Genomic DNA, 25,049 nt, shown 5'->3' on the forward strand with positions numbered 1-25,049 from the left:
AATTGCAGTTAATGCCTGCAATTAACTGAAGAAAAAATTAATGCGTTAAATCACATACCTCTGGATAGGGAGGGATGCAACAGAGCCCCCACACCCTGCACTGGGATGGAGCCCCTGTGCCATTAGCCCCTAGGTGGGTGGAAGCCCCAAGCCACCAGCCAGGCTGAAGCCCAGAGCCCCATGCCCCAAGCCCTTTACCTGGCAGGGCTGAAGCCCTGAGCCCCCTGGGGCTGAGGCTAGAGGGAGTGGAGGAGTATCACAATTTTTTCTGGGAGGTTGGGGGAGAGGGGAAGGGGAGGTCACAATTTTTCAGTCCCAATGGGGTCACCAGCACAAAAAGTTAGAGAACAGGGGCTGGGTGAGCTCAGCCTCTCCTGCCCTGCCACATACTGAGTCCCTGAGGTAAAATCCGCCCCCCCATTGCAAACAAGGGCTCACTCAATTGAAGGGAGTTATGTAATAATAATTCTTCATGGGTAAGTTCAACTTTCATGATAAAAAGATTGCACTCCAGTACTCGTATGAGGTGAAATGAAATACTATTTCTTTGGTTTATCTTTTACGGTGCAAATATTTGTAATAAAAATAATATAACGTGAGCGCTGTACACCTTGTATTCTGTGTTGTAAAAGAAATCAATGCATTTGAATATCTAGAAAACATCCAAAATATTTAAATAAATGGTATTCTATTGTTTAACAGTGCAATTAAAACTGCAATTAATTTTTTTAAATTGCTTGACAGCCCTACTAAAAATTGTGTTGTAAATCAAAAATCAAGTTTCACTGTGAACAGTCTTTGTGATAATTAAATATTCCATGAAAAAAAAGCAGCTAGAAAGCTGCACAGGACTATTCAAGTCTGAGAATAAATGAATATGGTATATAGACCTCTCTCGGTGTACAGAATTAAAGGGTGCAGTCAGAAAAACAAGGGAAAACCATGTGTGCGCATTTAGGGCCCAATCCTGCTCACTCCAACATCAAAACGGAGCAGGAGCAGGCCCTAAAGTGGTAAGTGTGTAAGATTTATGGTTACAAATAGCTTTATCTTTAATAATTTGCTTGTATAGCAAGAGCAGGACCTTGCTGATTCACACTTACTGCAAAAGGATTACTTTTTCAGAGAAGACCTCCGATAAACAAACACCCTTTTCCTCTACTTAGGGCTTATCTAGACTAAGAGAAAATATGTTTTTATAAAATGTATTTGTTAACATGTTTTAACACCCGACTGTAGACAGGGGCAATTCCACCCCCACAGATCAAATTGATTAGCTAATGTATTATAGTACAATTTGCCTAGTCTACACTGGGGTCTAAAACATGTTAGCTAGCATGTTTTATAAAACATGTTTATCCTAGTCTAGACAAGACTTTAAAAAGGATGATTTCCTCCTATGTTATCAAAGATCCTGTCCTGCCAGCCACGGCCTAGGATCTATGAAAAGGTCATTAGTGCACTGGAGATTTAATGCCACAGCTTGCCTGGCCTGGAAAGCAAGAGAATGGAGCTGGAAATCAAACCCAGGTCTTCCACACAACAGTTCAAAGCCCTATCAAAACTGCATCTGACTGGCTCACTTTTCATTGCAGAGGCACTTCAGTAAGCTAACATTTGATCTCACTGCTATGCACTCTCATTTCTAAAGAAAACACTTACCCTAATACAATCAATTCACCATATTTTACTGGTGTTTTAGATGGATGATTTTCTTGATCAGGAGAAAACATGAGCTTAGTTAGTGACTTTTCAAATTCCAGTTTTCTGATCAAGAGCCTTGGCAGACTTTTTTCATTATTTCCTGTAAAATAAAGGAAGAACAAATTAGCAAGATGTCAAGGAAATTAATTATAGCCTGCAAATCAGCATATGCAACAGCTTAAGTGAGCCTCCACATCCAGCATAACCATATACTGTTACACCTGTCTATGTTTTGGTCTGCCTGACCTGCTGCAATACTGAAATAATTTCATATACACGGTTTTGCCATGTTTTAGTTTGTCTTCAATAACTGCTTCTGCCCCGTACATAACAAAAAGAGCATACACACACTAATTTCAGGTAGGTTGCCTTCAAGTAACTCCTGGAATCACCAAAATACAGCCGATAAAGAGACTAATTTAAGTGTGGTAATAGGATCTAACGTTGCCATGACAGAACAGATCAGCAGTATAATTTTCATCATTCCTCCTGATTATTTAACATAAGTGGTGTAGAACTGCACTTGGTGATATTTTGAGTAAACTCCTCAAAACAAGTAGTTGTCTAGTAAGAAGAATGGAATGAAGAATGTATTTAAAGAAATTAGCCCCTTTTCTGATAATTAATTGTCCATGAGCACATAAAAAGTTTTATCAAATTTATTTGTGATTCAAAATTATTTGCTGAATAATAATTCATGGACTGTTGACTGTGAGCAGTTAGGTGCAAGTATTTGGTAATGAAGCTATAGTGAGAGTTTTGACTGGACACAGAAGTCACAAGGTATTGCTTTTGTCTCCAGACTAGAGGAGTTTAACTCTTAGAACTTGACTTCCCATGTGAATACCTGTGATCAAAATCTCAACTGTTTTACCATGGATTCTCTAAATTACCTTAAATTTTGTCATTTCTGCAAACTTTCCTTCCAATAAACTTATTCACTAGACTAATTCTGGACAGAACACATAGGGGTATGAATGTAGACACAGTATCAGTTTGTTATTTGCAGAAAATGCCCTGAATTATTCCCCCACATGTTAATGAGAATCCTCTTTAGTAGTACAGGTCTCATACTTCTAGGGAATGATTCTCACTGAGTTTTTCCTACCATAGCCTGGTCAACTGTTCTATAGAAATACCTCAGAATATCTCTTTACTTTTTGCCTGGCCTTGACAAGCTGGCAACATAGCTTGTTTAGTGGTATCTCACAAAGAGGATCCTGTGATCTGTATTATTCACCAGGCAGCAGAGCCCAGCCCAAGAACCAAAAGCAACTATTCTGGGTAGCAACCCTGCAAGGAATCCTGAAACATTTTTCACTGGTATCGGCTGATTACACATGTGGAAGAACTGATGCCAGCCATTCCCCCCCACCTTTATAGCTTTCCATTAGCCAGCACATCCAAATAGTAACACATTCATTTTGGTTTCCTTTTTATAAGAAATTACTAACCACTGATATTGTGCTCTGTATTTTCAAAGTGCTGGTCACTGACTAATCCACACAACACTCCTGTGAGCTGAGTAAGGCCACATCTACACTTGAAAAAAGAGAACCCGTAGAACTGTGTCAGTTAGGAGTGTGAGATTTTTTTTTAAAAATCACAATAGTTATACTGGTTTAAGCCCTACAGTTATACAAATATAGAAGTACATACATTGGTACATTGTACCCCCTTCCCTATATGGAATAAGCTGTTTATTTCTGTGGAATAAAGCAGTTCAAGCAGTTAAAATAGTACAATCTACTAGTATAGACAAGGTCTAAGTAAATAATATACCCATTACAGAAGTGGGGAAACAGACAGGTTAAGCGACTCGCTCCACAGACAGTGAGCGACAGAGGAAAGATCTGAACTCAAGAGATCCTCATGCTAAATTCAATCCACTCAACTATCAGATTCATAGAAGATTAGGGCTGGAATGGACTTCAGGAGATCATCTAATCCAATCCCCTGCTCAAAGCAGGACCAACTCCAACTAAATCATCCCAGCCAGCTAGCTCAGCAACTCATCCCTTTGACCTACGTGTCTGTGCAAGTAACAAGCCCTCATCTTCCCACCCCAACAAAACAAATTTAGGATTAAAAATAAAATAAAATTAATTTGTATTGCTGTAGTGCACAGGAGCCTAGAACTTGCATAGGACTTCACATGTTTAAAGCTCCTTATAAACTCTAAATGAATCCTCACATTCTTGAGATGGGGATAACAACTGTTCCCTATTTAACAGATAGGGAAACTCAGGCAGAATGGATTAAATACCCAAGGCAATTCAGCAGCACAGCGGGGTCCAGAACCCAGGTATTCTGATTCACAGTCCCATGTTCCAACCACAAGCCAACAGTTTTTAAGCTGACCAAAGTGAGAACCTAAATCTTTCACTTGAAAAGACACTAAGGAAGGCAAAAGTTTTAAATGACAATATTTAACCTGAAACACAGGGTGGAAATGACCTCAAGTAGAAGTAACATACATAGTAGCTACAAATCCAGCTAAATTAAGAGACTTGTTTGAACATACTCACAGTAACCATTTAGGGACAGAGCCTGCACAGTGTCTCTTGCAAAACGCCATGCACCCTGAACAAAAGTGAGGTGTTCAGCGCTTATCAGGAAATGCTCAGCAATGCAGGATTGGGCCCTACTAAATGAAGCTCTGCATGCCCTTTACAGTTTACTGGCAAATATTTAAATGCCCTTGATATTAAGTTCAAGTAACCTAGTTCCACAAGTCTGTGTTATAGGTATGTCATAGGTTACGTTACAGGTAATGCTAACAGTTGGGACTGAGAGATTTATTTCATATTTATTTTGGAGGTGGAGAGTCAAATTTAAGTCACTCAATTTTTCCATATATACAACTAATTTATAATCTTACCTTAATGTTTTCAATCACTTGATTTTTCCCTTCACACAGCCCAACAACACTGGGTCATGTCTAGTAACATACTGAAAGAGTCAATCCTCCATTATGGGAGACCAAAGAATTTAGGGCAAAACATTTCAAATTTAAGTGCTTATGTAATTTATACCTGATTTTCAAAAGGTGCAAACACCAACAGCTCTCATTAGCTTCAAAAAGAGCTGCAAGTGCTCAGCACCTTTTGAAAATCAAGGCACTTTTATTTAGGAGCCTAAACCTGGATTTAGGAGCCTAACTTCAGGCACCTAGGTTTGAGACTATTGGCCATGACTCCTTAGGAATTCCCCATTCTATCAAATCACAATCCAGAAAGAAAACTGCCTGCTGTTTAATGATCAAAGTTAGTACAGGCAGGCATGTGGGGATGTTTAATTGCTATTACCTCAAAAGGTTAAAAGGAAGATTTCTTTTTAAAATAACTTACAAGTTTAGGATTCAGGCCTGAAATCCTTACTCACTGAACAGCACTTACATTAACATCCCATCAATAGACCAGATCACCCCCACTCCACCCATGGTGAACAGAATCCAGGAGGATAAAAGCCAACAACATGGAGACACTGTGCCTACACACCAGCTCTGGTCCCCAGTGGGATTGCCCCTACTCCCTGACAGCACAGCTCTGCTAGAGACAAACTACTAAGGACTCCTTGGGGCCACATCTTCTGTGATAGGGCTCATTAGCAAGATACAACCCAAACACTCAGAGCAACAGCCTGTCACCAGCTCTTATGATAGGAAATGCAATTTATTATATTATTGCAGTTATGGCTGTTTTGCTTTCTCTACTGTTTCTCCTTGTGAAGAGCATTGCTCAATATAAAATGGATTTACCTCCATGTTCATCTGGACAAAACCATGTTACAAGCAACTATTCACAGCCTTTAAAAGTCAAAAATGGCACACCTACATTTCTAATCTTCTTTTTAATGACTAACCCATTTGTAAAATGCAGATTGATCTCTTCTGCGGACTCTATGCTTCCTAAGTTCAGTCCTCGCTTCTTGCTGTCACTTTTTCCTAAGCCATCACATGTCACTGTCAGCACTGCACATTTTTTCCTCTGAAGTGTAAAAGGGAGGTCATTAAAATCTTGACATTTGCTGCTCAGTCATTTAACTACCATGGAATCTGCAATACTGCCCAATGAGAATACTACTGGACTGGTAAATATAATGGGGGTGGTAAATAAAATTTGAATACCAAGATTTTCCAAATAAGCAAGGTACAGTACCATTTCAGAGGACTGAGCAGCATACTTAAAGCTGCCTCATGCTGACAGCATCAGAGGATGTGGGAAAGATATAAGTTTTGGTTTTGCTGTGTAGTGTGAAGAGGACTGGAATGTTCTCCCTTTGCTAATGTGTTACCTGAATAATGTGTGTTCTCTGGAGAGCTCAGGAAAAATGCAGCTCCCAGCCCCAATGTCAGGTTCTGACCCTGTGACTTCCACTAGCTTTAATGGGAATTACACATGCATACTGAGAGGGGAATAAGCCCCTTTAAAGAATTACCTAAACAGATGGCCAAGCAACCTCTTTCTGGGAAAGAGCACTACAGAACAGAGACCATAAAGATTCCTACCATTGATCAAAATGGTGGATCTTGTTTCATACCAGTTCAGCCAAGACAATAGTCTCTTTTGATGTATCACTTCAGACTGCTAAAGAGTTATCTTTTAACTTGGAAACCACAGTACAAAAATATTTTGTTCACACCTAAATCTAAATCACACTAGTCCATTTTTGTTGTCAAGCTAAGAGCAATCTAAACCAAACTCATTTTGTGGGTATACGACCATATTAAGATCTTATTTCCCTGGGGAAAAATTCAAGAATTACAAGTCCAATTATTGTGATCATGGGAACAATTGTTCCTCCATTGTCAGAGGAATGCAGTAATTTGCATGAATGTTTTTGAACTAAAATTCTCCAGCTTTTTATGCTGAATTCAAGCTTATAAACTTCTGTCAATTGCACATGGATGGCCTGCTTTTCAGACATGCTGAACACCAACAACTCCAATCAAAGTCAAGCACCTACAAAACTCAGGCCCTCAGTGACAAATTCAGAACCAGCATACATGTTGGCGTAAGTTACACATGAGTAAGTCAGTGTAAGTGGGTGTAACACATACTAAGGAAGCCAAAGGGGAGGCCTTCAGCTTTCTCCTGCACCTTCACTCCCCTTGTTAATGGTATTTCCTGTGATGCCATTCCCCTGAGTATTTTTAAAATGAAACTTACACCACTATTTATATCAACTCAGAATTTGGCCCTCCATTTGCAGTGAAACCTGGGTATGCGCTACACTGGAATTTCAGCCACACTAGTTTAAGCTCCTATTGCCCCTCTAACACAATTTACAACAGTGCAAATCATTTCTACTCTAGGGGTTTGCACCAGTGGCTGAAATCCCAGTGTAGACAAAGCCTGTCAAGTTTATCTTTGTTTTTAAGAAAACACTAAAATAATTTATGGCTTTCTAAAAAAAATCCTTTACCGTGACCTCTTGTGGACTCCTCACCAAGAATTGCAAGAACCTTAATCATGTCTCAAAGTCTTCCAATGAAATTTCTAAGTCTTGCTGGAATTTCATAAATTGAAAAACACCGCACTCAATATAATGCCTAATGAATCTTCTCGGCTGTGGAGTAATCTCTCCAGGGTAGTGGTGGAGGCCTATTTGCATCAATCATTTGGAACTGGACAAAGTACTTAAGGATTTACTGTAGGAAACCCTCCTGACCTGGCAGGATAGGTAAATCCAGTCTAATAGGCCTTTTCTTTCTCAATTTCCTGCATTTCTGTGATCAGTATAATACGCCTTTTTAATCTTTCGTATCTAGACAAGTAAGTCTTTGAAAGAGAATCAAGCAAGGTTAATGTAAGATTATACAAATACAATTCAGTAGTCTCCTTGAAATCTCACATCTAGAAGCTCAATCATCTTGGCACAATTAATAGTCAAGATCTTCAGCACAGGAAGCTGAAAACTCAGTAGTTATCTCACCACCTGGTTATCAGATCTCCTGCCCCTATAACCTTGTCAGTAATTTTTTATGTTGGGGAAACTTTCTTCAGCTTTACCATCTAGAACAGTTCAATACAGAACTGAAAGCGATTTTCTATTTTCTAAGCCTGTAAAGGTTCTTGTGTGGTGATCTTGCCTCTCAGATTCCCAACAACTAATCAGACTGGAGACAGAATGACTTGAAGCTTTCTTAGCTAACACCCTTCTCAAAGTCTCTTTTTGTTAGGATATATGGCATGCGTAGCACTTCAGGGACAGAACCCTCTAGGGCAGCCAATCTATGAGTTGAAGGATTTACATGAAAGCTAACAATTTTTAATGCAGTAGCACCTAAAGGCTACAACCTGGTTCAACCCCGTTGTGCTAGATACCGTACAAACAGGCTACTTTAAAATTCTCTTCATGTCTTCCTCACCAACCGTTCTCCTTCCTCAGCTGCAGAACTTTGATCATGAACATAAAATTTCTACTCCAAAAACAAAAGCCTTGTTCATTTACAAGTTCAGAAGAGAAGACAACTTGACAACTCAGAGTGCTGGGAACAAGGAACATGTCCTTTCACCTCAAGATCACTGCTTCACATACAGCCAAGGGGCCAAATCTTGCAAACCCCTGTGCATGTGAGTAGTTCTATTAAACTCAGTAGGATTATTCCTATAAGCAACTCATGAATATGTATGTGCAAGGCTCGCAGTGGCTGAAAACCATTGTTCTATGGCTGTTTGGTGATATATATGTAATGAGCAGGTGATCTCAGTCAGCTCCTAAAGGACAGCTGTTACTACCACAAAAGATACAATCACAAGTGACACTAATTTGCATCCTTATTGGCAGACTCAGCAGAGAAACCTAACCACTGAACTGTCATGGTGAACAGAGGATACCTTCACCCTTAGAACTGGCCTCTCCAGAGTAGGGAAGAGCCACAAGTGTTGGGTAGCTTTCACTGCTGCTGTCCAGGGCATAAGTGTGTTGTGGAGAGACTGAGGACCTTAGGTCTCCAAAGCTGTCAAACTCAGACCCAGTTAAATAATGTCATATTTTTAAAAGACAAAGCAACTTTCCTAAGAATTTTCTTCCCCCCTTTCGAACTTCATCTCAATCATGGAAATATTTGTCTCTTGCTAGGACAGGCAGATACTCCGATTTTTGTATGCAATATTGTAGCTGTATTGTCCCAGGATATTAGAGAGAAGGAAAATGAGGTAATAGCTTTTATTAGACCAACTTCTCTTGGTGAGAGACAACTTCTGTTAGTGTTCAGAAGTTAGTCTGATAAACTCTTACCTCACCCACTTTGTCCCCATGGATTTTTGGTTATAGGTAGGCACAGGGAAGGGGAGACGTTATTTCTGTTAGACATACATGCATTTAGGAGTACTTCAAACCACATAAGGGCTAGCACACTTGTATCAAACCATATGTTGTGGGAGCAGTACATACCTACCTAAGAAGCAAATTCTCATTAACACCAATGGAAACCTGGACCAACTTCACTGACTACGTTTATACCGAGAGCAGAATTTGGCTGACTAGCGATGTGATGCAACAAATGCATTCGTGCTTTGAAGGGGAACTGGTTGAAGTTTACCAAATTTGACAAAACTATTTGAAAATTCAATTTTGCTGGGGAAAAAGAACCACCAAGCTCTGTGGTTTTTCTACCAGCTGTACCTTGAGGTCTACTGACACCAGAGGGAGAATGGATTAGTGCACAGCACCTTGAGAAGTTAATCAAATAATGTCTACTGAACTACTTACTCAAAACACAACTTTCAAAAATGCAAACCAAACTGGTAGCATCTTAATGGTTAACATGCTGGGGAAAAAACGGTGAGTTCAATGAGCCCAAGCATAGATTCATTAAATACTCTGCTGTGAGCTAAAAATACTGGAATAAAAGTCTCTTTGTAGTAAATTACCATCATTTTCTAAACACAGAGCTAGCATTATGGGCTGTTAGCAACTGTAGTCCGTGCCAGATGAGCATTTTCTAAAATGCTGCAATTAAAAAAAAAAACCAAAACACAATATATTCATTGACAGAGGTTTCTTTAAAAAAAAAAAAAAAAAAAAAAAAAAAAAAATGCTGATTCAGAAGCAAAAGCAGACTGTTTTAACTGATATCGCTCAGCATTGCAATATTTTCTTCTTCATGTTCTACCTACAAGCTCTAAATCTTTATTTCTATCCACTAGAAAGATGAAACAAAGCCCCACAGACCTTGCAATTGACAAGCACCATAAAATTCTGTACAATGTTAATGCTGTATCTGGAAACCATGCAACACTTACATATCCCATTTCTCATATTCATTTAGAACAGGTTAATCAATTAGGCTATGTCTACACTACAGACCTTACAGCAGCTGTACTGCTGCAGCTGTGCCATTGTAAGGTTTCCTGTGTAGCTGCTCTATGCCACAGGAGACAGCTCTCCTGCCGGCATAATTAAACCACCCCCAACAAGCAGCAGAGCTACATCTGCAGGACAGAGTCTCCCGCCAACAAAGCGCTGTCCACACCGGTGCTTTTGTCAGGGAAACTTACGTCGGTCAGGGGTGTGGGAAAAAAAAACAAAAACACACCCCCGACCGACAAAAGTGCTAGTGTAGACAAAGCCTTAGTTTAGGTATCTCAGTTCATTTATAAGCAGCAAGCCCAGCTAAAGTGAAATCAAACTAGTGAATTACATACATACCTGTCTGATTCTGATCTGTCATATTGGGATAAATTACATTGAACGCAATGGAGTTTCACTGGTGTAAAATAAGTGACACCACAAGTTAATATATAAGTTTTTGTAAACAAAAGTACTTGGTCCCAAAAACAAAGCTGCTCTTATAATACAAAGGGAATTCCATGTTCAGTGATGTGGTTACATGACTAAAACCCCCACATAATTAGGTTCCAATTTTGCAAATACACACTTATGCATGTGTGTAACTTTAAATTCATGGAAAGTTTGATTGACTTTAAACACGACTAATCATGTGCACGAAGTTTGTAGGATCAGGGCTCCAAACTTTCCCAGTAATTCTTACAAAGGAGTCAAATACGGCATTTCCTCTCACATCCTCATCCCTAATCACTGAAATTGTAGACCTGCTTTCTGGATTTAAAAACTGCTACCCATGTACATGGATTAAGATGCCAATGTGCTTTTTTTCCTATGCTACCACTGGTGTTTTTTCAGCAGAAAGACACTTTAAACACTAAATCTAGGTGAAAGAGAGGGAGAGAAAGTAAGCAGGCATAATGAAATGAAAAATTGAATTCCCTGCAAACTACCTGTCTTCCTGATTGATAAGGGAAAGTCCATCAGCCCATTTGTTGGATCTGATGAGTGGGTTGGGGAGACACAAAGGTGTGTGGGAAAAGATATTAACATACACACATGAAAGGACTGTATCATGCTTCTGAGATAGTCAGCATATATTTATTCTGGAAGGCAGAATGCCATCTATGATACCATGCATTAATTTAAAAAAATATGAATCCCAATTTTTGACAGACCAGTATCTTTTCATCTGATACTTTGCCTCATGAAGGTGATAACTTGTTTCATATCATGGACCTCATTTGCTTATCATTAGTAACAGTAACTTCATGAAAGTCAACAGAGTTACTCCTGATTGACACTAGTGTCAGTGACAGACAAATCAGGCCCTTAGATTACAACGGTTTTTGAGGCATCAAATTACTATTATAAAGCACAATGCCCATCAGGGATACTGTATAAATTCTAGTGAATATTAAGCTTCAATAAATTATTTTTTCCTGTTCATAACTTTTCCCAGACAGCTTATTAAATAAAGACAATGGTGATATCAGTTTAAGTAATTATGAAGCTCAGAGTACAAAACAAATAATATATTCTAATGCATGCATCTATTACGGTTATAGTTTATTTTCAATGCTTTTCTCTTTTCCTCCAAATGAAAAAACTCATTCACATATATACCCTGAATTTTAGTTTTTGTGAGCTTTCTGGCTTTAAAGTTATATTCTGCTTTATAGTTGAGACAGATACCATTCTTAACTCACACCCCTTGGTATTGGGTAGTTAGAGAGTAAAGCTGGGGGTAATAAGTGTGAAGTGATAACATTGATAGCATGATTTTATCATTCTAAAGGAAGAATATTATTCTCCCTATAGAAATGTTGATTTTTTTCAGTACCTAAAAGAGCACCACAGTTTGGTGCACACTTGTTTTTAGTGTCAAGGACAGTCTTTTACCTTCCCATAGTTAATCCCTTTTCTCAGAGTCTGTGCTACGTATTCCCTTCCCCCACCAGCAACTAAACAAGCTTAAATCATCCACTATGTACACAGGAGGGATTTTGGTTTTATTTTCAACATTTTAATATTAGTAACTTAAAAAAAAAATCACAAGGCCAAACTTCGGCAGTGGGTAGTCCCCTTCCTACACAGGACATCAGCAAGATCTGCCAGCTTTTGTGCTGGAGACTCTACTACAATCATTTATTTAGAGCAGCAAACCTAAAATATTCTTGGTAAAACAGATCGATTAGTAGGTCGTTAACCTTGAAAACATGGTACTAAAGGTCAAATCACAAATATAAGAGTAAACTTATTGCCTTGGTCTTGATAAAAAAACTGACTCACCCATTTAAACACCCTTAATTTCTACAGAGTTGACAAATCTGTGCCATAGTCCCATAATTTGTTCCATTTGTATAAATGCATCTGAAGATGCATCAGTGTCTTTGGATACGTCTACATCACTGAAGGCTGGTCTACAATAAAGGTTTGTTGACAAAAGTCAGCTTCTGTCGACAAACCAGAGGAGGCCTACAGACTAAAGTACTCCTCCTACTGATGCAATTCCCCTGCTATGCCAACATAATAAAACCACCTAAACGAGAGGTGTAGGGTTTATGTCGGCTTAGTTAGGGTGATGCAGTGTCGAAGTAGACACTGTATACCTTACATCGGCTGTGGGACTGTCATTCTTGTCAAGTGGAGTGCTGAAATTGACTAGAAAGCCCCCCTGAAAGCTGAGCAGCTGGTCCCTAACTGGGAGCTGGGCAAGACGACTGGGCACTTCTCCATCCACTCCCCACAGGGAGCCAGGGCTGCCATGTCAATTTCATGGTTCAACAGAATTTAGACTGCAATCTTATGTTTATTACATTTGGTAATTACTTTTTATCTCTTTACACTTGCCACTTATAATCACTTAAAATTTATTACTCATTAGTTGATACATTTATCTGATGTTTTATCTTAACCAGTTTTTGAGTGAAGTGTTTAGGCAACTTTGCTTAATAACAAAAGCTGGTGCATGTTGCTTCCACTTCGAGGGAAGGGCAGACTGGACAATAAACTTCAATGGTTAGGCTTTTGACCAGGGCAAGATGGTACAGTCTTGGGTTCCTGGGCTGGGCAGCCAGTTGAAGCCCCGCTATTGTTGGTTTGTGAGTGGCTGGAAAGCGTTCACTGAACTAAGATGGGTGTGGCCCTGGCCTGTGGATGGTTGTGTAAGTGCATTACCTGTCACAGGTTTGTGGCTTGTCACAGCATCACAGTGTAAGGAGGAGCCCAAACCTGGCCAGAGAGAGGAGGGCTCAGTGTATCCCAGCTACTAGGCGGTACTCCAGGGGTTCTGCATACCAATCACACAAAGTAGTTTTAAAAATATTTTGTACCTTGCTTATGAGATGTAGAAGTAAAAAATCTCTCTTCAAAAGATGGAAGAAAGATTGTTAAGGACATTGGGCCAGGTTCTGATCACAGTCATACTAGCATGACTATGAATTTACACTACTGAGATCAGAATCTGATCAACTGTGCAAACAGCACACGGGGGGGGGGGGGGGGGGGGGGGGGGGGGGGGAAGATTACATAATAGTCCACGCAATATTCTAAAAATCCAGTATATTTCTCAGTTATGAAAAGTAACAGCTGATCCTCTTCTGAGGAAACCACGATGTCCTCCCACAGATAAGTGATGTAATTCAGAGACACTGTGTGGGAAGCTGAGAACAATATCTTTTAGCACAAGGTGGCTATTTTAAAGCTGCCACTGTGATACTGCCATCTAACCTAATTTATAAGGAAAAGTTTAAGTTAACAACAAGGTGTACATTTATATGCAATTTACCCCTCCTTTCCCATGCACACCAAGTCAGGTTCAAGACAAACTAACGACACAATCAACACCACTTCTGCACAAAGCCCATAAATTGGCTAAGGAGCTTTTCATGCAGCCAAATACTGCAAACCTTATTCAGTTGAACTACTTCATTTAGGTCAATATGACTACTCACAAGAGTAAAAACTACTCATGAGTAACCTGTCACGGTAAAGAGCATGGTATCAGGTTCTCCACTTTCAGGTTTCTGCATCAGCTGTTGGTTGCACTGGTCATGTAGTTCATACAATTTCAAGAAAAAAAAAAAAGAGACGCTCTCTCTTTTGCAGCAGTTACCCAACAGACTTAATATAAGTTGTGACAGTGCTAAGCAAATATATTATCCTATATAAATGTATTTAACAAACAAAAAGCAATAAATGACAACATACCCAGGTCCATATTTATAAAGACAGTTCTCTTTCTTCATTAACATATCCTCATCCTATGCAAAAAGCAACCAGTTAAAAAGCAGAGCTTTTCCACTTGCACAAACACCCACAGTTAGGGACTAATTCTCCAAGACAGAGACCAGGAAGAGCTTCATACTATACAGGATAGTGTCCTTTATATCCTTCGAGTCATCTTTGCTGAGGCAAGGAAAAGCAGTCCAGAAATTAAATCAGATCACCTGAAAAAATTCTTCAGTTTTTATGTGCTTGACAGAAGATTTAATTTAAAAAAAAAAAAATGTTTTAAAGGACAATTTATTAAAGTATTTGCATATTGGATGGAGATTGCTAATGTTTTTGTGACTGATCACATTGGGGGAGGGGGATGCACCCTGAGTTAAAATATATGGAGAAAGATCTTCCCCCACCACAAAACCACATCCGAAAGCTTATTCTGAAGATCTGGACCAGAAAGCTCTGATTTTTTTCATGCTTTCTGACTCAATTAATAACATGGCAACATATGTATATAACTATTATTTAGACAACAGATGTTCTAACAGCAATAATGAATATGCATAGCCCCCTTAATATTAATTGAAAAGGTGTGGATATAAATTAAGTTTCAACTGTTGATTAGACCAATGCATGATACAAAGAAGCTAAATATTCAATAGACTTTGGTTAGAGATTGCAGTTTGTAATCGTTTGATTAGACAACAACTGATTGAGTCATTTCTCATTCCTACGTTGTAGATCAAGATGCCCCAAAGTCATCTTAAGCTATTTGCAAACACAAGACACGCAGTGTATAACCTACACTTTGAAAGCCTCTCCTTATAAGTGGGTAAGAAGCCTCTAAACACTGCACTGCCTATTATCTCAGATTTCCTCATATCACTTTGAACAGAAAACTTAGTTAGATAAAATGCTTTGAATTATTCTCCAGCTACTCTCAGAAGAAAACTCACTTATTTGCAAATCTTGTTGGACTTAGTAGGTTATTTATTTATTTATTTATTTTAAAAAAACAAGACAAAGATGATATTAAAATAAAAGACTAGATCCAGGCACTTACCAGTACCTCTTTATTTTTCCTGTATTTCCACACGGTATACTAGGGGAGCAGTGGGGTATGACGAAAAGCCAGCCTTCTTTAATAAAAAGAAAAAATCCAGAGTTCAAGAGAATCTTTCAAACCTCAGCAATTCGCAGACTGCCTCTGCTCTGTGCTCGTTTACTTAAGCACTTGGTAATGCATGCTGACTGAAACAGGGGCTGGCTCTGTGTTACGCAAGCTAGGAAAAACACTCCACTGCACGACACACTATTGGCTGAAAACAGAGCTCACACCTCACTTACCCCTCTCTACAAATTAATTGGTGTACTGAAAAGGAAGAAAAGGAAGTAGAGGATGTAGAATACAGTTTTCAACACAAGTCTGATCCCTAGCAATTCTTCTGGATTGGCGTCTCAGAGGGACTGTTCTATTTCTTGTCATTCTTACATAACTGTACTGATGCAGACTATACTGTGAGGTTTTGGTTTTTAAATTAGCACTTATTAACCCAACTAGCTTTCCTCACCTCCCACATCAGAAACAATTCCCTAACACTGTAGCTACTAAGACAGCAACAAAGGGAAACTCCTCAGGGTACGTCTACACCAGAAACACTGCAGCTGTGACACTTTAGATGCTACAGCCATGGAAGGAGTTCTTCCATTGCTGTAGTAAACCCACCTTTCAGAGGTGATAGCAAGGTATACAGATTTCTTCTGCTGATCTAGCAGTGTCTACATTGGTCTTAAGTCATCTGAATTACATCATATAGGGTTTGAAACTTTTCACAGCCCTGAGCAACGTAGTTAAGTTGACCTAACTTCGCAATGTAGACCAGCCCTTAGGTGTTGCCAGTCCTGTTTTAAATCAGATACACTCTGACCTTTACTTGCTCTAAACACACCTATAGATGCGTCTATCCGCTTTCAGACATCAGACTGTACTTGGCCAGCTGCTTCTGACTCACTCCATAGCACACACATTTGGAAAGAAGGAATCTGCACATATCAGCCCAGGTTCTAATCTCATCTCCTAGGCCTTGTCTAAACTAGCATTTATGATGGCAAAACTTACGTCGCTCAGGGTGTTAAATACCCCCCTGAGCGATGTAAGTTTTGCCAACATAAATACTTGTGTGGACAGCACTATGTCAGCGGGAGATGCTCTCCCACCAACATAACTACCGCCTCTCATTTACGTGGTTTTATTATCAGCAGGAGAGAGCTCTCCCACCGACACAACACAGTTACACAAGCGCTCTTACAGTGGCACAGCTGTAAGTGTAGACTAGCCCTTATTCCAGTAAATCTGAAGCAACTGTTAAATCAATCGGCTTGATTCTTTACTGCCTTACGTCTTGAGTGATTAACAACATCTGAGCAAAGTGGATGTAAGAACCTGCCAACCAAATCAGAATGGTAGTATCTACTATCCAACACTCACTTTCCAATTGCTTTGCCCAAGTATAAATGACTAGACATGGTGCAAAGTTGGGGGGAGATCCAGACCCACTGATTTAGTACCAGGGTAACAGAAATCAGACTCTGGCCCAACATATCTTATCTGTTTGGTGAAAAAGACTAACCTTATTTCTTGGTCAAATAAATATAATCTTTCATTGATGGCTATAAATCTTTCTTCCTCTGGCATAAGGAGACAGGGAAAAATCCAATCCTGTTTTCAACTGATCTCACAGGTTCCTCATTATCCTCAAAAGTTTTATGCAATGTTTTTATGGGATATGTTTAAAACCCAAAATAATATCAGGACAGTCTCTAGTGTGGATGCAGCTATATGAAACAACAGTACCATATAATGGCACAGCTTATAAACACCTTTCTATTGGTGTAATTTCATGCACATTAGGGAGTTGTATGGCTTTAATACCACCAGTTTCAAACTGATACAGTTATAGTGGTACAAAACCTGTGTGTAGACCAATCCTTTGATTAATTTGGCATTCGTGAAAGCAAAGCCATTTGCAACACTAATTGGAGCCAAGCATAGCACAATTCTGTTGTGCAACCCCACTTCCAACAGATAACATGAGCCCTCACTTTTCATATCCCCATCCTATTTATATTCTGAACCTTTCCCTGAGCAAAGATGCTGCCAATCGGGCCAGAATCTGTGAACTGTTTGCAATGTGGATAATGAAAAATCTCTCTCCACAAGACATCTCTGCCACTTTTGTGGAATGGATCCTAAATGCAGAAAGAGGTTCTTACCTGGAGGCTGATAATCCTGCCTGCTAGAGACTCTTACTCTGACTCCATTAATTTGCCACCTGGCTCAGGATGAATCAGTCTTTTTTGATTTGCTTATTTGGTTTGATTTGCTTAATAAGTTTGCATGATCTATTCAGAATAGGAGCTTTCATTTTATGAGTAGCAAGATTCTAGCCATCATGGTTGTAGGAAAATCTTGAATATATGATCCAAGGGCAAATCAATATAGTGGTTATCTCCCCTTGTGAGTAGAAAGCCTGAAAACAATGGCCCCAACAGGTGTGAACTCGTTGCTCATTCCACCATTAATCTCATTGAGGTATTAACTCTAAAGCCCAATGACAAACTATTTCATTGCTGATCATTTTAGCAGATGGACGGACAAGGAGCGGGAATGAAGCCCAGGGGCAAGAATTGGGAGTTGCTGCAGAGAAGGAAATGCAGAAGGAAGGAAAAAAGAAAGATGATCAGGAAGAGAAAATGCAGGATGGTGAAGCAAATGAAACAAAGGTCAGAATTTGCACTGGTCCTGAAGGAGAACACATTGAGTGATGTGAGTGAGACAACAAGGTACAGAAAGAAATAATAGTAATGACTACAAGGTTTAGGGTGGGATTTTCTAAAGCTCTGTGCACTTAGCCTGTTTGCACTGAAGTTAATGATAAATCTCCCACTGAAGCCAATGATTCTAGTATTGCAGAGTTAGGCCAACACTCAGTCAGAACTTCTGAAAGTCCCACCTTTAGTTGCTACATAAAAGGCCTGCTCCACCCTTGCTCTCTGTGCACCCCTCCCAGTGACATCAGTGGAAATGCCTCTGTAGATCGAAGCTAATGTTCTATTCTAAATTTATATTCCACCCACAGACCATAGGTAAAAATGGAATATGGCCAGCTCCACTAAGTGAGTTTGATACGTCTGCGTTAGAAACATCCATGCCTGTTTTGGCACTCTAGAAGAGCAGAGATGGTCTGACTGTTCATGGGGTAGACACTCTTGAGACTCCCCTTACCAAAAAACTACAGTGTGAGAGTATATTACCAGTATGAGCCAGACACCCCTACCACTCTGTCTCCCACACTTTAGATACTAATGTATGAGCTACCAGTTCACTATGAGCCACTTGTCAACCATATACCCTCCTCTAATTCACTCTCCCTTTATGAGATGGCTACACAAACAGCCTCTCCCCCCCCAGTATATAGAGCAAAGAGCTCTTCTCTTCAATCCCACCTTCCTTTGGCAACAGGCAACATTTCTTCATTTACCTTCTACATGCAATCCAAAACACCACCCACCCTTTCTGTACAGATCATCATCATACTTACTCATTCACCCTCCACATGCAAGTGCAGGACCCATTTACTCATATATACTCCAGATATGTACCATGACCTCAATCACACTTTGCAGGTCAAGGGTGCCCAGTTCCCTACAGAAGGCTAATACATTTCTGTTGCTACTAGCTATCCATATGTAGGTTAAGGAGATGGGTCACAGAGTGGAGAAGCATGGATGCAGAGCTAAAATGGTTGTTCAAGTTTCTAGTATTTATATATTTAATATTTTACCATTCAAATATTTTTAAGGCTGTTCTACCATTGTGTGCATGTGTACAGAGTGGTATGCCTTAAGCAATGCCTCCAGAGAGCAATAAATATGGGTTGCTTAACAAAGGTGGCCTTCTGAGAACCAAAGCATTTGTCTCTCAAGGCAGGACGTTACTTAACAAGGACAGTCTCTAGTACACGTCCACTGTGTCTACATTATACACAATTATTTAGCTAGTGAAGACTAAATTATCTTGCATACTGAAGTTATCAAGTTAACAGACCACCATTCCATAGCAACCAGTTGATTCCAAGAGATTACAAACAGCACTGGTGCCTATGTTTTAAAGGTTCTCTCAATTATTTATCTTCTCCCTTTCTATTAAGGTTGGAGAAGAGCCACTTTGCCTCTGATTCTGTAATCTCTTCTTTCCTTTATCTCTATTGCCCTCACTTATATGCCACATGTATAGAAAAATGTTACTACTTCATACCCTGATACTACTACTTTCTAATTTGATTTGGATAAGAGCTTTGCTGCATATAGGAATATACAGACCACTGAATTCCAGAGAGGATGCGGCAACCACTTGTTCACCTATCCACGATGTCTACCCATATCCAAAAGAGAAAAAATGTAAAGAAGTTACCAAACAGTAGTAAGAATCTTAATGGAGGATTCTAATCCCTAAATTATATATTATATTATACGGTCAGGACAAAAATCCAGTCATTTTCAGCTGAAAATTGAGGTTCAGTAATGTTGAGTTAGTTCCTCCTCCCCCAATGCCTTTAATGCAGCCAAGCTTAAACAATGCAAATTTTTGAATATTTTCAAGCTTTCCTGGAGGAACAACCACTTAGGATGAAAAATTAGCACAAAATATGTTTGCACAGGGTGCTAATCTACTAGCATCAAACGACAATGGGAGCACAATGCAGTTCAGAAACTTGATAACGAATCTTAATTTCTGTTACCAGTTACATACAACTTTGTGTGTACTTTTACAACTGAATTTAGGGTTTCAAGTGGGAATTGACAATCCATATGTGGTTTCTTAGTACTGTGAACTTTTTATTCAGGGATGCCAAGTGATCAGCTTCTCACATGACACACACAAGTGAGGCCAGGCCACATCCCAAATAGGATCTTATGCATCCAGCAAGGATTCCCCGTACAATATATCCTCCCGGCCGCCAACGGTGCTTGCTGAGTAGACAGCTAATGCCCTTCTCTTGCTGCTCCCCCTGTTCACTTTCAGCCAAAATCCAAGAGGTAGCTACCAAGAGAGGAGACTGCACTGGCCCCACTTAGGATCCCCCTTCACCCATATACAGATCAGACAACTGCCCTTCTCCATCTCCAATTACAGTAAATGCAAAAAAAATATTTGCCTTCCACATATAAATTAAGTCACCAATCCACTAAGGAACAAACGTATATTTATCCTCGGAGTGTGTGGGACAGCTGATAAAAAACACGCACCAACATTCCATCACCAACTACTTCAGGTTTTTTCTCCCAAACCATCCCTGGAGACAAGGTCTCTGGGTTTGTGTAGTTGGTAGGAAGGCTCCTCTCCACATGCTTTCCTGTTTTCAAAGGTTTGCTTACTCCTCACTGAAGAAGTATTCATTTCATTTACAGTGGAATAGTGCAATTGTCAAAAGTGAATACTTTTTGCTCCACCAAAATGGCATGTTTGTTTTTTAAAATAACTATGTTCTCAAAATCCATTTGTCTCACTGCTGTTCCTCCACTTGTCTTCATGGATGTGTGGGTGGGGACAGCAAGTCAGACAAAATGCTCAGTACAGAATGTTAAGATAGAGGGACATTTTAGGCACCAGTACACTGTGATGTTCAAGTCCACTGTATTAGAGCACTTTTTTCCTAAGGAAACCAAATGAGAGCCAAATTCTGCTCCCATTACCAGTGTAAATATAAAAGTACCTCTCCTGAAGTCAATAGAATTACACAGCATAAATTCAAATTGAGAACAGAATTTGGTCCTTAGCATTTTCAACAGGCATTTAACATACATTATTTCCAAAGAGAAAAATCCTGAAGTCCCTACTCAGTCCATTGAACTCACTGGGAGTTTTCTCTAAGTGAAAATTCCAAGATTTAGCCTAGATGCCAGTAAATTCTAAAAACTCAGCACTTGAGTTCAGTCGTTTTCATGAGAATAATTGATCATGTTGCAAATGTAGCCCCAGGGAAGAAGCTGATTCAAACAGGTTTGTCCAAATGCTTCTTCCACCTCATCCTGGCCCTCAGAATAAGAGGTATTACAGTGACCAAAATCACTTTTTAAAACATCTGATATGTGACACTTCACACCATCCAGTATAGATTACAAAATATGTTACCCATAGAAAACTTTCAGGGGTGGCGCCTGGAGAATAGTTTAAGTTGGAAGGATTCGATTTTTAATTTGTAAATGTTGGGCAATTTCTCTCTCTCACTCTCTCTCACACTCTCTCTCACACTCTCACACACACACACACACACACACACACATATAATAATCAAAATATACAGATAGGCACAAACAAAAATACTGCTTGAGAACTGAGTTTAATTAAAGGATATTTACTTAGTATACTTTAACATGTGATGTCAACAAGTTGCGTTAATGGTCATAAAGCTTTAACTTCTTGAATCTCAGTGTCTGTCATTAAAAAATTATAGTCTGACCCTCCCACCATAATTTGCATAGCTGTGAATGTTTAAATAAAAATAGAAAAAAATGCTTTAAAATAAAAATCCATATTATCGGTCAAAATTATAAAAAATAAAAATTAATTCTTATCTTATTCTGCGAAGTCTAAGGATAGTTCACTAGGATATTGGCCCACTGAGACATGATTTAAGTCCCAACATGGCTAAATTTGGATATTCATTTGTATCACAAAGTTACCTCAAAGTCTTAACTCAAGTGAGGTCAAGGCATATTACAGGTTAGTACTGAAGTTTATCAGCAGAGATGAGTGGTGAAGTTTATGCAGCACCTTCCAACACTGCATGTGGCTCAGTGATGCTGAAATATTGGTAGCACAAGGGATTGCTGCAACAAATTTCCTCTTTGGTGATGATATAGCTGTGTCCTAGGGAGGCTTTTGCTCAGAGAGAGAAGGGAGGTTTGTCAATGACTGGGAAGTCTATACATTTCCCCGCCACTACCACCACACACTTAAAGAAGAAAAAAAAACAAACAAAAAAAAAAACTCTCAATCAAGGAGCAGGCACCTCTCAAACTTTCATGTCTGTCAAAAGCACCTTATTACATGACGCTCCTAAACACTACACTGAGTATGAATTAATAGAACAGCATGGTTTCCAAAGAAGGGCTGGGGTGTAAATCTTGTAGAATGGTTTGGGGAGAGGTTTCCCCCCTAGGAATTTCTTTTTAAGTCAGCCATTTATTGCAATCTGATCTACTCCAAGAACAAAAAACAGGCTCTTCAGGAATAAATTTTGAGCCTCAGGGATAAGCCACCTCTGTCGGAGATAATTTAGCATCATTGCTAGTTGAATGATATGCACATAGTGTTTATAAACATTTGTTTTAATTTCAAACAGCTGTTCACTTTGAACACATTTGTGCCCTTATTCACTATTCACAAACATTTGTGCAAAAGTGTTTGCCTGTAAAGTGTCTGCTTATGAATAGTGCTATTCACTGTAAAAATCATAAGAACAGCCATAGTAGGTCAGACCAATGGTCCATCTAGACCGGTATCCTGTCTTCCTATAGTGGCCAATACTAGGTGCTTCAGAGGGAATGAATGGAACAGAACAATTATCGAGTGATCCTCCCATTGTCCACTCCCAGCTTCTGGCAGTCAGAAGCTAGGACAACCAGAGCATGGGATTGCATCCCTGACCATCTTGGATAATAGCTATTGATGGACCTATCTTCCATGAACATATCTAATCCTTTTTTGAAGAGAGTTATAATTTTGGCCTTCACAACATCCTCTGTCAAAGAGTTCCACAGGCTAACTGTGCGCTGGGTGAAGAAGTACTTCCTTTTGTTTGTTTTAAAACTGCTGCCTATTTTTAATTTCTTTGGGTGATCCCTGGTTCTTGTGTTATGTGAAGGAATAAATAAAAGTTATAACACTTTCTTATTCACTTTCTCCACACTATTCATGATTTTATAGACTATTGTGTCCCCCTCAATCGTCTCTTTTCCTAGCTGACCAGTTTTGTCTTTTTAATCTCTGGTCACATGGTTAAGAGTATGGTGCAACTTCCATTTTTGTTGTCCTTCACTTTTTTTTTGATGGGGCAACCAGAACTGCATGCAGTAGTCAAGTTGTGCATGTACCATGGATTTATATAGTGGCATTGTGATATTTACCATCTTATTATCCCATCTCTTTCCTAATGGTTTTAACATTGTTGGCCTTTTTGACTTCTGCTGCACATTGAGTGGATATTGTCAGCGAACTATCCACAATGACTCCAAGATCTGTTTTGAGTGGTAACAGCTTATTTAGACCCCATCATTTTGTATGTACAGTTGGGATTATGTTTTCCAAAAGTAAATTACTTTGCATTTATCAACACTTAATTTTATATGCCATTTTGTTGGCCAGTCATCCAGTTTAGTGAAACCCCTTTGTAATTCTTCAAAGTCTGCTTTGGACTTAACTATCTTGAGTAATGTTGTATAGCCTGCAAATTTTGCCACTTCACTGTTTATCCTTTTTCCAGTCATTTATGAATATGCTGAACAGTACTGGTCCTAGTACAGATCCCTTGGGGACACCACTATTTACCTCTCTCCATTCTGAAAATTGACCATTTACTCCAACCCTTTGTTTCCTGTCTTTTAACCAGTTACTGATCCAGGAGAGGACCCTCCCTCTTATCCCATGACTACTTTCTTTGCTGAAGAGCCTTTGGTGAGGGACCTTGTCAGTCCAAGTACACTATATCCACTGGATCACCCTTATTCACCCTTAAAAGAATTCTAATAGATTGGTGAGCGTATTTCCCTTTACAAAAGCTGTGTTGCTCTTCCCCAACAAAACGTGTTCATCTATGTGTCTGATAATTCTGTTCTTCACTATAGTTTCAACCAATTTGCCTGGTGCTGAAGTTAGGTTTACTGGACTATAATTGCTAGGATCACCTCTGGAGATTTTTTTAAAAAAATTGATGGCTAGTACAGAAACGGATTTAAGTGATCAGTTACAAACCACAGTTAGCAGTTCCGCAATTCCACTTTTTCTATTTTTCATATTCTACTATTTTTCATTTGCTATTTGTTTTTTGCCTGTTTAAGACATGTCCATCACCTATTTGAGGGGCAGGAAAATGCCATTTAACCTAGCACTTGTCTACAATTTAAAGTTATGGTGTTCAGGGCCGCAGTTATGCCAACCTAGCTATGTCAATTCAAACTCCATGTAGATGCAGGTAGGTCAACAGAGAGGTGGAGTTCTTATTGCAATAGAAAAAAAAAAACTGTTGGTGTGGGCTGCATCTACACTAAGGGTTATGACAGAATAGCTACGCTAACATAGCTGTGCCACTGTAGCACCTGTAGTGTACATATGGTCTCAGGTGACTAATCACACAGCAGAAACAAACAACTGTTGACACCCAAAGCCAGAATTGTGTGTAAACTACCCAACAAACCTATTACTAGAAACCAACATCGGTTTATAAACTGATTGCAAACAGAACACAAAAAGCTGGAATTTGTCAGGTAAATCATCTACTACAAATAATTTGACCAGCTCTCTTTAGCAGTGGGAGCAAGTTTCATAGTCAAGAAAGTCACCACAACTCTCCCCAAAATTTGGTGAGAGTTTTAATAAGGAGCCCCTAAGAGTTCTTGCCAGCACATCACTTTTCTAACTGCTGATGGGATTAGCACTGGCAATTTAAACAAAATCAGCTAAAATGGAGAGAAGAAGAAATCCCTGGCTTGGCACTATGGTCACAGTGATGTCTTATTTCTGAAGCCATTCATTACTTTTG

The 25,049-nt window shown here is 39.3% G+C and overlaps 1 protein-coding gene across 4 annotated transcripts in view; it reads right to left on the reverse strand.

Annotated features, from left to right (window-relative positions):
* The window catches only part of PELI1 (pellino E3 ubiquitin protein ligase 1), a 61,628-nt gene that overhangs the window by 13,153 nt on the left and 23,426 nt on the right, over positions 1 to 25,049 (reverse strand). For 2 of the 4 annotated variants that reach the window (XM_067565244.1, XM_067565241.1), the window contains exon 2: positions 1,663 to 1,804. In XM_067565244.1, coding sequence (XP_067421345.1) covers positions 1,663 to 1,733 — 71 coding nt within the window. In that variant the 5' untranslated portion in view covers positions 1,734 to 1,804. Of the gene's footprint in view, positions 1 to 1,662; positions 1,805 to 13,179; positions 13,203 to 15,289; positions 15,319 to 25,049 lie in introns of those variants that run through there. The other 2 variants (XM_067565242.1, XM_067565243.1) reach the window with 2 other exon arrangements.

Source organism: Emydura macquarii, unplaced genomic scaffold (genome assembly GCF_026122565.2).
Source record: "Emydura macquarii macquarii isolate MOO-44397 ecotype Brisbane River unplaced genomic scaffold, CSIRO-AGI_Emac_v2 contig_2676, whole genome shotgun sequence".
Lineage (NCBI taxonomy): Eukaryota > Metazoa > Chordata > Testudines > Chelidae > Emydura > Emydura macquarii.